General features: G+C 40.7%; 1 protein-coding gene across 1 annotated transcript; it reads right to left on the reverse strand.

The window, feature by feature from the left end:
• Window positions 1-7,477: 7,477 nt before the first annotated feature.
• Window positions 7,478-10,807, reverse strand: six2a (SIX homeobox 2a). Its single transcript, XM_054798735.1, has 2 exons — window positions 9,839-10,807; window positions 7,478-8,467 (listed from the first exon to the last, which is right to left on the reverse strand). The coding sequence occupies exons 1-2, from the start codon at window positions 10,396-10,398 to the stop codon at window positions 8,119-8,121; spliced, it is 909 nt and encodes a 302-aa protein (XP_054654710.1). The 5' UTR covers window positions 10,399-10,807; the 3' UTR covers window positions 7,478-8,118.
• Window positions 10,808-16,674: the final 5,867 nt, after the last annotated feature.

Here is a 16,674-nt window from a genome sequence, read left to right on the forward strand (position 1 = left end):
TGCAGAAGAAAAAAGCTCTTTTTTTCCCTCCAGAGCACAAAGGAAGCCCCATGAAGGCATGCTTGGATGATTCTGGTGTGGAAGAACTATCTCACCCCTGACCTCACAAAGATACCAAAATGTTCAAATACACGCTGACATCCTTTCTGTGGCGTCGCGAGCAGGTGTCCCAATACTTTTGTGCTAGTCACATGATCCCTATTCATTATTCATCATTGCTGTTCCACGTGACAGAGAAAAAGAGCCGTAATGACTTTCAGAGGAGCATTTTAGTTAAAAGATGCATGACAATGTATCCTACTATACCATAAACCAGCACATGGGCTGGGGTGCAGGAGTGGGGGGATCCCTCAGCTCAAACCGACTGTTTTGTCCGACCGCTCGTTCTATTTTTAATGCCTTCCTGTACATGAGTCGCATCTTTAAAGTCGGCCCTACGTCCCGAGGTGCCCCCCTCTATCGGGTTGGTTATACACATGCATTATTCAAGCATGGTCCTCCATTCTGGCTCACACTATCTTAGTCCAGCAAGTGTACAGTCCGGTCCAGCCCGGGTAAATATAGCCCACCCCTTCATGTACCCTTGCGCCAAAAAAGTGGTCAGGTTTATGCAGGCATGTGAAAAACTATTGAATTGCACATTTCTGTGTGTACTTGTCTGTGTCATCTAACTCTTCTACTCCTGAACCGCTTCACACAAAAAGGTAGAACTGTGCCAAAACATGTACCCCTACTGTGTTGCCTGTGCTATTATTTTTCTGACAAATCCGCCTCATGGTGCCACTGTTATTAAACCCCTAAATCCGTATGGACTTGAAATTTCTCACACAGCTTAACGCGCTGTAGTAAAACACCCACTGTAACTTTGTTGTTTTTTTTAGCCCGATCGCTATTAAATTTTACACACCTTCAGGGGACTGACAAGCACAACATGTGTGCAGAATGTGTGTAGAAAGAAGCAGCTGTGTCTTTGCAGGGACCAACATGTGTATTGGAAAATAAGGGACATTTCTCCGTGAAATAAGGGACTTTCCACCAGAACTTCCAACAGCACCACAGCAGCACAGTATTTACCTGTATGCTAACATGTCTGACAAAGCATTCTGACCCTAACCCATAGGGGGCGCCACAATTTGGGAGCTGCAGCAGGACACAATGTCTTTTTTGTTAATCCTCACGTGTACGGCTGCTGTCTACATGTCTCATGATGTGATGTTGGCCTTTAAAGCCCACAGGAGGACGATGAGAGAGAAGTCGGATAAAAGGAAGGGTTGATTCAGTCATTTAAATGTCATGTTGTGCTCCTATAGTGCAAACACTGCCATCTGCTATCATGCATCACTTATGCAACGTTTAGTGTACGCTGCCATCTAGTGGTAAGTTACACCTGCATCAAGGCGAGCGCAAACTACAGTAACTAAAGGGTTAATATGCATGCTAGCTCTTAAAAGGAATCCCCCAATAATCAGTGTACTTCCATGTGACATCTGCATTGCGATGGCATTCACTTACATTTTACCGTAGAAGCTGCTGTTTTCTCATCATTTTACAAATGAGTTCAGAAACCAACGTTAGAAAAATCACCACATCAGCAAAGCATGAAACCAATAACATGTCCTGGGACCCTCTCATGCTAAATACGCGACATGCACTCGGTGGCCACTTCATTAGGTACACCCGCACGTTCCAAATACAAGCGCATCATCAAATATTCAGCCTTTGCAAAGATAATAATGATCAATTAACTGAATGATATGTTATTAGTGGCCCAATGATATTGGGGCTGTAGTGCAATGGCAACAGACGAATACTGGAATAGTCATCCAAGCACACATTGTTCCATTCATATCCATTTTAATGACCTGTCAGTCCAAACTGAGACGTGGCCGTGCATACATGAACACTAATCAGTCGTCAAAGTAGCGCGACAGTGCAAATGTTTAAAAAAAAAAAATCATAATTGTGTTGAAAAATGAAGTGACATGACAAACGTTCACCACCAGAGGGCATCGTACGCCTAACATCCATCCATCCATCCATCTTCTATGCCGTTTATCCTCACTAGGGTCGCGGGTATGCTGGAGCCTATCCCAGCTGACTTTGGGCGAGAGGCGGGGCACACCCAGAACTGGTCGCCAGCCAATCACAGGGCACATATAGACAACCATTCACTCTCACATTCATACCGATGGACAATTTAGAATCGCCAATGAACCTAACATGCATGTTTTTGGAATGTGGGAGGAAACCGGAGTACCCGGAGAAAACCCACGCACGCGGGAGAACATGCAAACTCCACACTGAGATGCCCAACGGAGATTCGAACCCAAATCTTCCCGATCTACTGACTGTGTGCATGGCCAACATGCTAACATGTGATTAAAAACGCATTTTATATATAAAAAACAAATTCAATAATGTTAAAAGTCACATCCACTCATATAATGTATAGAATTACAATTACAAAATTCTGTTTTTATTTTCTAAGTTGGTTGAAGGCGTCCCCAAACTTGTGCAACCTTGAATGTCTCATTTGCACCAGTGCAGTTCCATTGGAAGGTTGGATGTCAGTGGAGCAGCATTGACTGTGATTGTGTATGGCAGGTAATTCAACTGCATGCAAATTCAGTGGAATTTCGAGCCTGCACAGTCGCTATCTCAGTTCAGGTGTGATTATCAAAGCCACCCCACTACAATTATATTCTATTTTGTTTTTTTGCTGTTGATTAAGGAAATAACGTAATGAACGTACTACACAGTCATAAACCCCCCATACTAAAATGTCATTTAAAGAACAGAACTCTCATTCATGTCCAGGGAAAGTGTACTGCTTTGAATATTTTCCAGCTAAAATAAATAAGATAGCTATATTTCTAGATAAACAGAAGTCGTGTATTTGCAAGCTAGGTCAATGCAATACAGGATTTTCCTAACCTTATTTTAATTATCCTATAATAAGGAAGAAAGGGGTTGGTCTACCTGATGGAGCAGCCATACTTCCTCCTTGTGTGTATTCTCTCCAGCAAATGTGCTGTTACGGTCCCCGACCACTAGATGGAGGCCGTGTTCATTCCGCAGCAGAACTCCGGCCTCATTATGAGAGCGAGACCAAACGGTTATTGCAGTCTTAACCACCAATACATCACATCGTTAGGCGAATACAGTGTGTATCGCTACATTGCATTTACAGTGTTGGGGTGAGTGTGAAATGTCCTTTACTGTAGAGGCAGTGCGCAATCTCTGATATTTGTGTCAGTGTTACGGTATTATTTATCAACTGCTGACTATGCTGTCGAGAAGTCAATTTGGTGAAGATCCAGAAAAAAGGAGTTCCTACACTTTTTGATGTCATCACTGGAAGTGTCCACCCCTGCAGCATCATAATGGCACCACCCCAATTTTTTAAACCACTTTTCTTTACAGTTTGGGCTTGGTGGAGGTCTGTGTTATATTGATCTATTTATTTTCTCTAGTTTTTACCAGTACAGTACAATACACGTAAAGCACATGCATTTAATAAAAACATTGCTAAAATAACACCTCTCTGTGCTCATGTAAGGTGGCTTTGCTGAGTTCAGTGTTGTGCAAATGGGAAAAAAAGTGTTGCTAATTTTCACATTAGACTCATTTAATGGGTCGGTATCATGTGACGATGGCTGGAAACGTCATTAGAGTTCAATGTCATCAAAATGCTGTAGTGGGTCGGGCCTGTCTATCACCTGGCTGCTTAAAGAAAGCTATGGGCACGAACATGCTTGCATAAACACATGTGAAACCTGTTCCAGAATGTGATTTAAAAGGTAAAGAACACATTCTTTATATTATTTATAGATGCATCTCAGGCCAGAGAAGGCGGCTGCAGGGTGACCTTTGACTGCAGCAATGGGCAGCCACAGTGTGAGTGCGAACACTACACATCCGTCACCCTCAGCCATCTTGCTCTTTTTTGACTGTAACACAACACCACACACACACACATACAGTATATATAGACATCTGCTGTTTTATGGGATGCACCCAACACAAGCAAAAATGTATACTGCCAGCAGAAGAGCTGAACATTTTGTGCTCACCTCAACATGTAAGACGTGTAGAATGTCACTCAGACCTCCACCAAGGCCTCCGTCTTATTGTCATTAATCATCGTAGTAGTAAGTAAAATGTGATGAAACAAAGCCCTGTCCAAAGTCTGGTACAGTCGAGCATTGTTTTTTATTGTTTCAGTACTTTTTGCCAAATACTAATCCAAAATGTTCCATTTCATATTGTGTTTACATTATATGTTATATTAAATATGATTAGCCTTTTTTTTTTACTTTCCCTTCTGTATCAATCTAGCATTAATTTTTTTTTTATTTTATTATTTAAATGTAATTCATTCATTTCAATTGAATTAGTATTATATATATTATTATTAATTAGACCTTTTAAATCATAGCAAGCTTAACAATCTTTATCTGATTTGTGGCCTCTTCAAATTTAGGTGACTGGCGTGTTTAACGCCATCCACCAAGCAGCAGTGGTGTCCAAAGCACAGCCCACGGGCCATTTGTGGCTCATTTGTTATTTTAACACGCTGCATTGTCCAAATATAATGCAATGGGGCAAAAAACAGCAAAAATGGAAAAAAAATAGAGCAAAAAGACACAATGTAAAGTGAAAAAGCTGAAATGTTGATACTAATAAGCGATAATCTAATAGACTTTAAACATACTGCTCAAAAAAATAAAGGGAACACTAAAATAATGCATCCTTGATCTGAATGAATGAAATATTCTTATGACTTACACTTTACATAGCTGAATGTGCCGACAACAAAATCACACAAAAATGTATGTGTTTATTATTTTGATGTATTAATTTACTGGGGGTGTCCGCCTGTTGTCTATCTATCTATTTGCACAACAGCATGTGAAATTGATTGTCAATCTGTGTTGCTTCCAAAGTGGACCGTTTGATTTCACAGAAGTGTGATGGACTTGAAGTTGCATTGTGTTGTTTAAGTGTTCCCTTTATTTATTTATTTATTTTTTTATGCAGCGTATATGTAACATTTTTTTTCTTAGCCTTTTTACAAAATGTTTAAAAAATATATTTTAAAAAAAAGTTAAAGTGGCCATTGGTGGAAACAGTTTGTGCACCCCTAACTTACAGCATTAAACCCCCTCAAAAACTTTATAACCATCCAAAATAAGTCCTGATGTAATTAAAAAACTAAAACAAGTTATTTATTATTAGCTGCACAGAGCACATAAATTAACTGCATTGCATTGTTTTTTAATTCATGATTTCTTTCATAATTATGTCAGCCTTACATGACTTCATCCCGCTATGCGCTGCGTACTGTTTACTGTTTGTTTACTGTTAGACTTCCTCTCATTCCTGCCTGATCTGCTCATTGCATTTAATTGTTGCCATCCCATCCTGGGCTAAACAGCAGACAGATCTGAGTTTGTTGTCTATCTTGTGCAGCGTGAGCAAAAGACACAGTCTGACTTTCCTTCCCGCTTATTTGAAGCCGCTGCTGCTATAAAGATTTGACCTCTGACCCCTGTGATGGGGAGCTAAGTGAAAAGTTTCCCCATTGGGACCAGTAATGTGTCACAGTGTCCCACTCTAATGTTCCCTGAACGCCACACCTGACACACACGCACACACACACACACACACACACACACACACGCACTAACAAATGCAAGTATTTCATATTCACAAAAAATGGTTTGAGGTTTGGATCTAAGAAGTGAACTCCAATATTATGTTTTACATTATTTTTATGTCATCTGTCAAGTCAAATGTTCATCATTTGAAAACCTAAGGTTAGCGGTGTCCAAAGTGCGGGCCAGGGAGCATTTTTGGCCCACATCTTGCTTTTTATTGGCCCTTGGCATATTGTTACAATACAATCAGTGAATAAATAATGACACACATTATTAGACATTACACTAATTTGCTTTATCACCTATAACACGAGGCTAAGATGTTGATGTTTTGTTGAGGAGCTTTGCATGTATTAACCTACGTCACCTTGGTTTTTAATCTTTAAAGTACAAAATGCATGAATGTGCCCCCCCGCAGATACCGCTATTTGTCTATACGTGGCCCTCGGTGGAAAAAGTGTGGACACCCCTGCCTTAGGTGGCACGAGGAGTACCAAGGAGTTTCCAAAGTGTGGCCCGGGGGCCGTTTATGGTCCACGATTCGTTATTTGCTATATCGCGGCACACTGTAAATAAAATTAAACAAAGAAACCCCCCGCAAAAATGGGGAAAAAGAGAGCAAAAAGACACAATGTGAAGCAAAAAGGATGAAATGTTGACACGAATAACTAATAGTAACACAAAGCTTTTTCTTTAAATGTATATAACATTTGTGAGCTAGTAAAAGCAAGTAAAAAATATATATAAAAATAGCAAAGGGGCCCCCACATCCTAACTTTTTCAGTATGCGGCTCTCGGGTGGAAAGTTTGAACACGCCTGATGCAGTTAATGATGCTACTTTGAAGTTATTTAAATGGACAATTCCCATTGAAAAATCTAACAGAGCGCAATCAGTTAGTGCAGTAAAACTGTGATAAATAGGAGTAAAAGATACAGGCACAATAAAAAACAACAACTAACATTTATAGCAACTGATAAAAACAAGCATGTGACTCATACACATGCTGTTATAAAATATTACAGAGAGGATAACGTGAGAATAACAATAAAGTATAAGCAAACTATAAATGGAAAAATGATTTCATGATTACATAAATAACTTGTCTCTGTGGGACGAGTTTTGTTTTTTGGAGTGGACTCCTTTCCTGTTGCTGCAAGTCCGCACATGCTTACTATACCACTCTTGATGGTATTATGTATTGTCTTCAAGGGTTACCCTTTTAACCCCTTAAAAACACCACAAAACACTCCTTCTGTGACCTTAATGCGCTCCAAGTAGTAGAAAAGACAAAGACAAATTAATCTTAAAAACAAAACAAACAAAAAAAATTGTCTTTGGAACGCGAAAGGGAGCACGTGACCCGACACCCGGAAGTGGCCGATGAGGGTCTTTTTTTTAATAAATAAAAAGTCAATAAATGTTCCTCTTTAAAATGTAGGCTTGTTTCTATTTTTAAGTGTACATGACAGACATGTGGGGTAATTATTTAGGCAAATATAATTAGGGGTACACACTCGTTTTTAACACTAAATTCGTCCAGTTTGCATTAAATTGTTCATATTAAACATGAGGTGTGCTCCTTTAATAAGTTCGTAACAAAAAGCTGACATTTTTACTTCTCTAGATGTTTTTCATAAACAGAACTCTTCACATTGAAATAGTCTATCACCACAAACGTTAACAGTGAAAACACCATTGATTGATTGATTGATTGATTGGATTCATTTCTATTTTGCTTTGCTGAGATTGATCCAACACGGAGGGTTAAATTAGGGAAAGGCTGAATGAAATAAAATACATTACAAACGTGTAGAATCAAACAAAATGGTCCAAATCCAATCCACGTTTCTGGTCTTTTTATTGTAAAGAGTATATGAAACTATAGGCGACTCCTTTTTTTTTTTTGCTTCATCATGTTAAGTTCACATGCAGTCTTCTTTTATTTCCAAATGTAAAATGATAATAATAATAAAAGATGTTTCATTTCATCACGGCTCTTTATAAGACACTTGAGGATGATTCCCCTTTCCCTTCCCCTTCCCAGTACAAGAAATAAAACACGTTTGGCTCTCTTGTAAACAATAATTCATTCTAATTCACTTAGAAAACAATGATATATTGGCAATAATTAAGACGTTTTTATTAATTGTTGAAAACAATATGTCAACAAGTTACATTTAGCTAAAAATACTTTGATATTCATCTTTCCTCCTCAACTATCTGACTGGGCCCGCCTCACCTTTTAAGTTGTTCATTTCAGGACATTTTCTGCAAGCCAATTGACAAGAAAATGGGCTGAAAGTGGACCGGCCGGTTCCGTCTTTTTTTTCTTTTTTTTTTTTTTTAAGTCCTTTAAGTGCTCTGTTTCTAAATTCCACTGGCACGTTCTAGGGAAAAAACAACTGAAAAAAGTCCTCCAAACCAGCATACAAGAGCCGCAACTCTCGGTACCGGTTCTAGGATCCCAGGTCCACCAAGTTGGACGACATAGGGTTCAGAATGGTGTCATGGTTCAAAGAGTGATGGTGGTGGTGGTGATGGTGGTGATGGTGGACCGAGTCACCAGCGCCGCCACCGCCCGGTACCGGGATGGCACTGGGACCGGGTGGAGGAGCCAGGCCGTGTAAGGGTGGCAGGCCGGCGGTGGAGCCCAGCAGCAAGGCCGGGCTCGGAGACGTGTGGTGATCCGGCGTGCCTGCGGGCGTTTTGTCGTCGTCCGAACTTCCCAAAAGAGTTTTATTTCCATTCATGGAGGAAGTCAGTGGGTTGTTATTATTGTTATTGTTGGAGTTTTCGTTGTTCTCCCTGCAAACGCAAACATACATTTTATATTTACATTACTTCATTGATAATATGACATCTTTACTCAGAAAAATATCGCAAAAGTGCCACAAATTAGGCGCAAATATTACAACTTTTAAGCAAAAACACTATTAAAATATACACAATTATTAAAAATATGCACTGCCCACTAGCTGTAAGTAAGCGTCTAATAACGTATTCGTGCTACACATCAATTAATAACAGTGAAAAAACACTGAAATAAAGATAAAGTGGACATACAACTTAGCAGACAGTACTAAACTCAAATAATTATGCTTACGATAGACACATTAATTTCACAACAATGTGGCAAATTAAACTTTAAATGGACGCCTCATTAGAAAGCCATAAACACGTGATTTCTCTCAGCCAATCGCTTCAGAATAGATCTTGTAGTGCAAATTGTAGCATTACATTAGAATGGTATATCACCACTAGAAATACAATTGAATGTTTTTGTGGGGGAAAAATACTACACTAAAAAATATCCAAATATTAAAAGACGAAAACAATAATCTGTTTTTTTTTGTTTGTATTGTTGGTGGTGTAAATAAATGGCCACCATGCTGCATATATAAATGTTCTCTCTTTTTTCTGTATTGCGTGGGAAGACGTGATTTATTTGCAGCTTTCAGCCCGAATTAGTGGCCAGGGGGTGAAAGAAGACACCGAGCATGCAGCAAACACCTGACAGCAACACGTCTTCCACTTTGAAAGGACACACACACACACAGACACACACGCGCACACACACTGTGTCCACTAAACTATACTACTTTAAAAAAAGTTATTTCCTGATCTTCCAGCGTGAAAGCCACAATTTAAATATATCACACGTGTGCTTTTTAAAGTTAAAAGATCAATTTAAGTTCCATCGCCTGCCGAGAGTGTATAGCCTCTCATTTTGCTGCCTTTTAAGATGAGCAAGCAAGTGCTGACTTCCATCCTGCAACATTTTAGGTCGAAAATAATTTGCCTCAGCAACTTTAGCCAAACTTTTTGCCATAGCACACTTGGAAACATATAATAAATATATGACTATTTTTTAGCATGCAAATCAATAATCACGAGTCAAAAGGCCCTTCTCAACAAATCAATCCAATAAGTTTGTTCTTAACAATTGGTGCAAATAAAACTGGACACGGGACAAACTTTACTTTGGTTCCAAACTGCGCTGGCCCTTTAAGGGGTCAACGCGTATGTGTTTTCTACATAACAAATATTATTTTTAATATTAATTTCTATTAAATGTTGATTCCCTATATTAGAATAGGCTTGAATTGTGAGTCCAACTTTTCGAGAGTGAGCCCAGATGTCAGTCATAATGGATAAGTGGTTCAAGCGCCTGCTCACCTCTCCTTGGCCTCGGCCGCGCGGTCCCGCTGCCTCCGGTTTTTGAACCAGTTGCTGACCTGCGTGGTGGTGAGTCCGGTGGCCTCGGCCAGCTCCCGCTTCTCCCGCGGGGACGGGTAGGGGTTGTGCGTGTACCACTCCCGCAGCACGCTCCGGCTCTTCTCCTTGAAGCAGTAGCTGGTCTCCTCGCCGTCCCAGATGGAGCGCGGCAAGGGGAACTTCCGGCGGACGCGGTACTTGCCCACGGCGCCGAGCGGCCGTCCGCGCAGCTTCTCCGCCTCGATGTAGTGCGCCTTGAGCCACAGCTGCTGTAGCTTGGGGTGGTTGTGCGCCGAGAACTGGTGGCTCTCCAGGATCTTGTAAAGCTCCCGGAAGTTTCCCCGGTGGAAGGCGACCACGGCCTTGGCTTTGAGGACGCTCTCGTTCTTGTGGAGGTGTTCGCAGGCCGGCAGCGACCACAGGAAGCGGCCCAGGCGCTCGATGTTGCCGCCCTGCTGCAGCACCTCGCACACGCACGCCACTTGCTCCTGCGTGAAGCCGAACGTGGGCAGCATGGACATGGCGAGGAGAACTTGTCGTGTGGATGGTCTCTCTGATGCTTCCAACGACCCGCGCCTTCCCACTCACTGTGACAGCCAGTCAGTCAGCGTGGCAAGTCCATAAAGCCCCCCCACTCCAAAAACCAAGGTCCAGCCATGCAAAAAAGCCTCCTAAGAAAGTAGAAAGTTGCTGCAGCCTTCTCCTCCTCCTCCTCCTTCTTCTTCTTCTCCTTCGAACGTCTCCTCGCTGCCTCCTTTTAAAAATATTATTGTAAGCTAGCAAACACGCGTGGACGTGAAGCCTGATTGGTCGGTTACCTGAGCCCGGGGGCCGGCGTGGACGAGACAATAAGCCTGCGTGGAATTATTCTCCATGGTGACGCTGTCACTCAAAGTAACCTGACACGCGCGGAGGTGGCTCCCGTGGACGAGACAGTCGGTCCGTCATTGTTCCCGTCACGGTCACGACCACGCCCACCGCTGGAACTCTTATTATTCACTCAAGGAAAAGTTGGTCTTTTTTAACTTCGACAGACACCTGGAGGAGCCAAAGAGCGTCCGGTGGCGGGGGCGCGCAGGTCGAGCCGCTATGGAGGAGGGAAGGAGGGGCGCGCACAGATCCACGAGGATGTCCAAGTCTACGTGTGATGCGTTCACTTGCAAAACTGAGTCTGATGAAAACTGGACACAACTGAAGCATCACAGTGATTTTGTGTGTGTGTGTGTGTGATGAAGTCAATAAAGTAAAGGGACATGGGGGGTGGGTATGCAAAACATTAAATTATGTAATATTTTTGTGCACAACACATTTGATGGATGAAAGTTATATAAATAAAGTTTCTGGAGAGTGTTGTCACTCCTACTTTTCTTTTTTTTAAATATGATGTTATTGGATTAAAACGGCACAATCTGCCTTATTTGAAGTACCCCAAAGTGTGCACATTTGATTTGAGTCACCTTAGAAAATGAAAATCTCATAGTTTAATTCGCATTGCAAACATTCTGACACTTTATACATTTGGTTTAGAAAAAGTGTGACGTGTGTAGTATTTCTCCCAAATGCACTTCACTTTTTTTTTTTTTTTTGCAACAAATGGCTTATTTTTAAGGGTGTATTTTTAAAACAATGGCAAATTGGGGTTTCTAAGTAAACAGTCACACACAAAAAACGGTGCACCCACATGTGAAAGTGTGTGGGTCACAACTGAATTGGTCTCTATCAACCAAAAGGTATTAATGAAAACACATAAATATTACATTAAAATGAACGTATCATTATCTAAAGAGGCATGAAATCATGGCGTCAAATAATTTATGCTTATCAGCTAGCTGACAAAGGAGCTCCTGTGATCTTCCTGTGTTAAATAAAGTGATTTGGTCCGAGAGCAGTTTGGAGAATGAAGCTTGTCGGGGGAGACACATTTCTTGCTAGAGTGGCTATAGCAAGGAGAAAAAAACCAAAGAAGCCATGCATGTGGAGGAAATTATATGAAACTATTAAATTAAAAAGACTAAATGGGAAAACAATAACACCTTTTTCTTATCATTAATCTTCTACTAGTAGCAATGTCGTTTCCTTGCCAAGTGGAGACACCTGAGAGGGCTTTTCAAGTCATAATATATGACTTGATATAAGCAGTGATGATAGCGGAATAAATAGTAAATGTATATATTTCTTATAGTTACCTGGCATAGATATACATTAATTACTGTCTAATTTCATTGTAAAGTTCTGCACAAATACTGCAAATTAATCTATGCAATAAATATGTCAGAATGTGAGTTATAAAGGACAATAAAATTGCTATCTAAGTAAGCCATGCTAAACAAAAATGAGAATATTAAGGCTGCATTTTTAAACCAAAAATGATTCACCCTCCTTGGGAAACAAAATAAATCCATCTACAACAGAACAATAAAAAAAAAAGCCAAAGCAACAGGTGGTGCAATAACCCATGCTTTATTTTAGCCAATCAGAAGCCTGAAGAAAGTTGCTTTGAGAAAATGAGCAATAGCAGAAAGGGCTGATGAAAGGAATGTGAATCTTACCTGGCTGGATAATGATGTTTCCCTTTGTTACTAAGCAACAGTTGGCGCTGCAAGTCCCTGAAGCCATCTGTGCCAATCAGAAGACGGAGAATGACGTTTCTGGAAAAGGGAACAACAATTACAACAATAGCAGTTTAAGAAAAACAAGAATTACCATTCTAAAGTTAACAATAAACACAGTGGAAAAAAATATCATAAGAAGATAAGGTGCACACAAAATGTACAGTATATGACTGTAAATAAAGTTTTCACCGTGTGCATGTTTAAAATGGAGTTTTGTATTGTGTAAAGTAAAAAGTGTTGGATGTGTAGATACAACCTTAAAAGAGAGTTTCAATAAATACTGTAGTGAGGACACTGACCAAGCTAATGTGACGGAGCACCCCAGGGTACCATGCTGGGGCCCCTGACAGTGTCTTCTTAACGTGTCTTCTCCACAGATGAGCCTGATCAGAAGAGCCCCATGTCTCCTAAAGAGGAGTTATTACCAGCGCTGATGAACGCAGCTCGCCTTTCTCCTAATAGACGGCTGCCTGTTTTCACAACCTCCCGCCGCTCACCTCGCCGGCCCTCCGCGGCGACCTCCGCTAATTCGGTTGATCGTTGCAAGATGTGCGCCTTGCAAAAAAGAAAAAAAAAGCATCCGGAATTGAGGACGAGGCTAAACACTTTGTAAGCAATGAGCGTCCAACCTGGGACGAGCTCCACGAGGGGCTGATTAATAAGATTCTTGAAGACGGGTTGTCCAAATGTGTTATTCAAGCCAGAAGCTAAGTGTCCATAGCAGTTAGAGGGACATGGCAATAATTGTAAGTTTACATCTATCTTGTTACCTCAGAGGAGATGAAACCACATGGACCAGCAGCAGGGAAAGATGAAGATGGAGTCATGTTGACTTTCAGAGACTTGGATCGTCCACTTTGAAGACTCCATGTTGACTCAAACTCACCGACCTGCACAAAAACATCAGTCAAACAGCAAGTTCAACGCAAATGTTATCAAAATAGCTTCATGTTGTAATGGCCCCTTATACTGTAGCTGATTGTTGTCATTTAAAAGCGGTCTTGAATTATTTTGTAGCAAAAATGACTTTAAAATCTTTAAACTTAATCACTTAAAAATAAAACAAACAGAGAAAGATAGGAGAGATAAGAAAAATAAGGACATAGAATAAGAATAAATAAATAAATGCGGAACAGATGCATAATAAGATAATAAGTCCAGTCCTGTGTGTGTATTTTATTGCTTCCCCGCTGTTGTGTTGAAATGTCGCATGGAGTGGAACAGGAACGATCTGCTTAGTCTTTCAGTGGAGCGGGACAGTGATAGTAATCTGCCACTACATGCAATTTTGAGCTGGATGTATGGGATTTTGAGCTTTTTTTATTCTTTATAAACAACTTTTAGCAGCATGTTAGTTGTCCAGTTAAACCAGAAAGGATGAAAGCTTTGTGCATAACATTGAATGAAACATATGAACACAATAAAACAATAACATCGTGCCACATTAAAATGTTTAAAATGAATAGAGTTACTCAGATTTTTTTCTTTTGTATGTACAGTATTTCTGAATCGTCGATTTCTGCCTAAAAAGACCTGAAGCATAACATTTTTCTCCTTCATAAATAACTTTTAGCGGCATGTTAATTCAGTCCAGTTAAACCATCAAGAATGACATTTTCAAAGCTTATAATTGATCATAACATTTAATTATAGGGCAGCTACGACAACTAATCCGGGTAAAATAACTTTATTTGTACATAAGGCTAACTTAACATTGCGTTAACATGTAAAAATTAATACATTTAGATTTCTTTCTTTTATCCCATCCAGACTACTGCATAGTATTTCTGAATCAGCAATTTCTGCCTAAAAAGTCCTGAAAAGCGTGACAATTTTAGCTTTTTTCTTTATAACTAACAGAACAGCATCTTAATTGTCCAGTTAAAAACCATCAAGAATCACATTATTAAAGGTTAACATTGTGCATAACATTGAATTAACTGCAGCAACTAGTCAGGGTAAAACAACTTTATTTATACATAAAACTAACATAACCTTGCATTAAAATGTCAAATTAACACATTTACTTAGATGTCTTTTATTTCACTCTTTGTGAATCAGCAATTTCTGCCTGAAAGTGCCTGAAGCATTACAATATTTTTCTTATTTGCATTATTTGGATTGGTAAACATATTTTTCTGTCAAATGAAACCAAAAGAGCAGCTCAGCATCCCATTGGCTGCCTGCAAATTACAGCTGCGTGAGCAACAAGTGTGCGCGTGTGTGTGTTCGTCATTGCTGTTGAGGTCAATCCACTCGATCAGTCAGTGTGTTTGATTTGTGTTTATTTTCAGGAGTCTCTCAGTCATCGCAGCCTCACACTGAGCTCCTTATGTGCCGCCTTACACTTAAACGGTGGGGGGGGGGGGACACGGCGTTTGCACAGGGCCGCAAATTTGGACGGCAGAGCAGTTCCAGCACTTCTCCTCGCACATTTCACGCTCCCTAACCCTTAATGGTGAAATCTGACCTCAGACCTGCCTTTCGTCAAAAAGCTGCGGCGCAGACGTGCGCTTTGCACGATGTAGTGATTCACGTCAACCATGCGGCTTTGCTCTAAACCACTATTATAAATGACCACTTGCAATATAGGGAACATAAACTATGTGCTCTGTTTAATTGGTTCACACACTATGTGGGCAAAAGTATTGGGACATGTGGCTGCCACACCTTCAGGAAGTGAAAAGACTTGGTCCATTTGTTATGTCCGAGGTCACTGATGCTGGATCTGCTGGCTGATCATCTCCATTATAGGTGCTCTTACGCACCAAATTCCTTCTTGCACGTCTTTATGGATCCTGCTTTGTGCACTAGGAACATGAAAAAGGGCCTTCCCCAAACTTGGAAGCATACACTTATCCAAAATGTCTTGCTAAGTTCAAGAATTAAGATTTAGTGGCAACTAAAGACTCTAATCCAACTTCTGATTGGCTGATGGAGGATTGTAGGTTTATCTCTGAGCAAAGCATTTAATTGGAGGACAAGAGCATAGAAAATGGATGAATACAGCTACAATGCTGCCTCTATCCACAAGAGGGAGCCAGAGGAGCCCAGAGGGAGGCTGACATCATTGCAGCGCCCTGGCAGGCACCAATGAATGCTTTGCTTGGATATAATGGGAAAATGTTAAAATAGTTTTTTTTTTTATGTTAATCTTGCATTGGTACTTGTAGTGTATATTTCCTAGCTACCTTTTGAGTGTAGAGTTGCTGTGCGATGAGTTTAGTGTTCTTTATAAGATGACACCATGAGTCACACGGCTATATTGAGTAATGGCCTCCTGCGATTTCCAGGGGGTTGCCAAGCTAGTCGTGAGTTTACTGATAGCTCGTAATTGGCTCCTGCCAAAAGAACAACGAGCCTTTCCTCACTGACTTGCGAGCGGCACAGCATTTCAATGATTATTAGTAGTTCTGGAGTAATGGAGATGTCGTGAGATTAGAACTTAGCCGCACCGCTGTATGAGCCGTCGGGTTCAAAGTTTAAGAAAAAAGTAGCATCATAAACACCGGATGTTACGATAATGTTTTGTGATTCAAGTGTAAATATAAGCTAACCACAGTGTAGTAAAACAAGACAAATGATGTCCTCACCTCACCTATGATGACGTAGCGTTAACGTGCGTAGAGGGAGACTTGCTAAAGGTGACTTCACATTTTTGACTGTCAAAAAAGTGTAAAAAGAAATGAACCAACGTAGAATACAACTTACAAAGAAATAGATTGTGTTCTTATCCTAGAACAGGGAAGTCCATTCTTCTCATTGTTGCTTCAGCCACATTGTACTGAGCAGCCAGGACAGAGACGCGTGTATAAAGTGGGAACATTTCTGCCTCGATAGTCATCATCACCCTTTTGTTTCATTGTTACCCTTCTGTGGCGACATCACAAAAAAAGCCGAGCGCACTTGGAGAGTGTGATGGTTAGTGTCACTTTTCAAATTGTACAACTTGAAGGCCATTGGATTTCAGAGGTTCCACGGTGTTAAAAGTTCACAGATACTCGCATGTGCAGTTTGACAGTAAATGTCAAAGCTTTTGGGGCTCGAAAGCCTGCTGCTCCTGTCGCCATGGGACCAATCCACAGCATCAGATAAAAGCTCTGCGTGCTCTAAATCAAAGTGGCCAGAAGGCAACGATGTGTAACTGGATCATGATAACCAATTGCTTCTGATCTTGCAACATTG

The sequence above is a fragment of the Dunckerocampus dactyliophorus genome, chromosome 14 (genome assembly GCF_027744805.1).
Source record: "Dunckerocampus dactyliophorus isolate RoL2022-P2 chromosome 14, RoL_Ddac_1.1, whole genome shotgun sequence".
NCBI classification, from domain to species: domain Eukaryota; kingdom Metazoa; phylum Chordata; class Actinopteri; order Syngnathiformes; family Syngnathidae; genus Dunckerocampus; species Dunckerocampus dactyliophorus.

Coding starts and splice junctions, on each gene's coding strand:
- six2a (XM_054798735.1), bottom strand. CDS start 10,398: ATGTCCATGCTGCCCACGTTCGGCTTCACGCAGGAGCAAGTGGCGTGC. Junction 8,468..9,838: donor GCGGCCGAGGCCAAGGAGAG/GTGAGCAGGCGC, acceptor TTGCGTTTGCAG/GGAGAACAACGAAAACTCCA.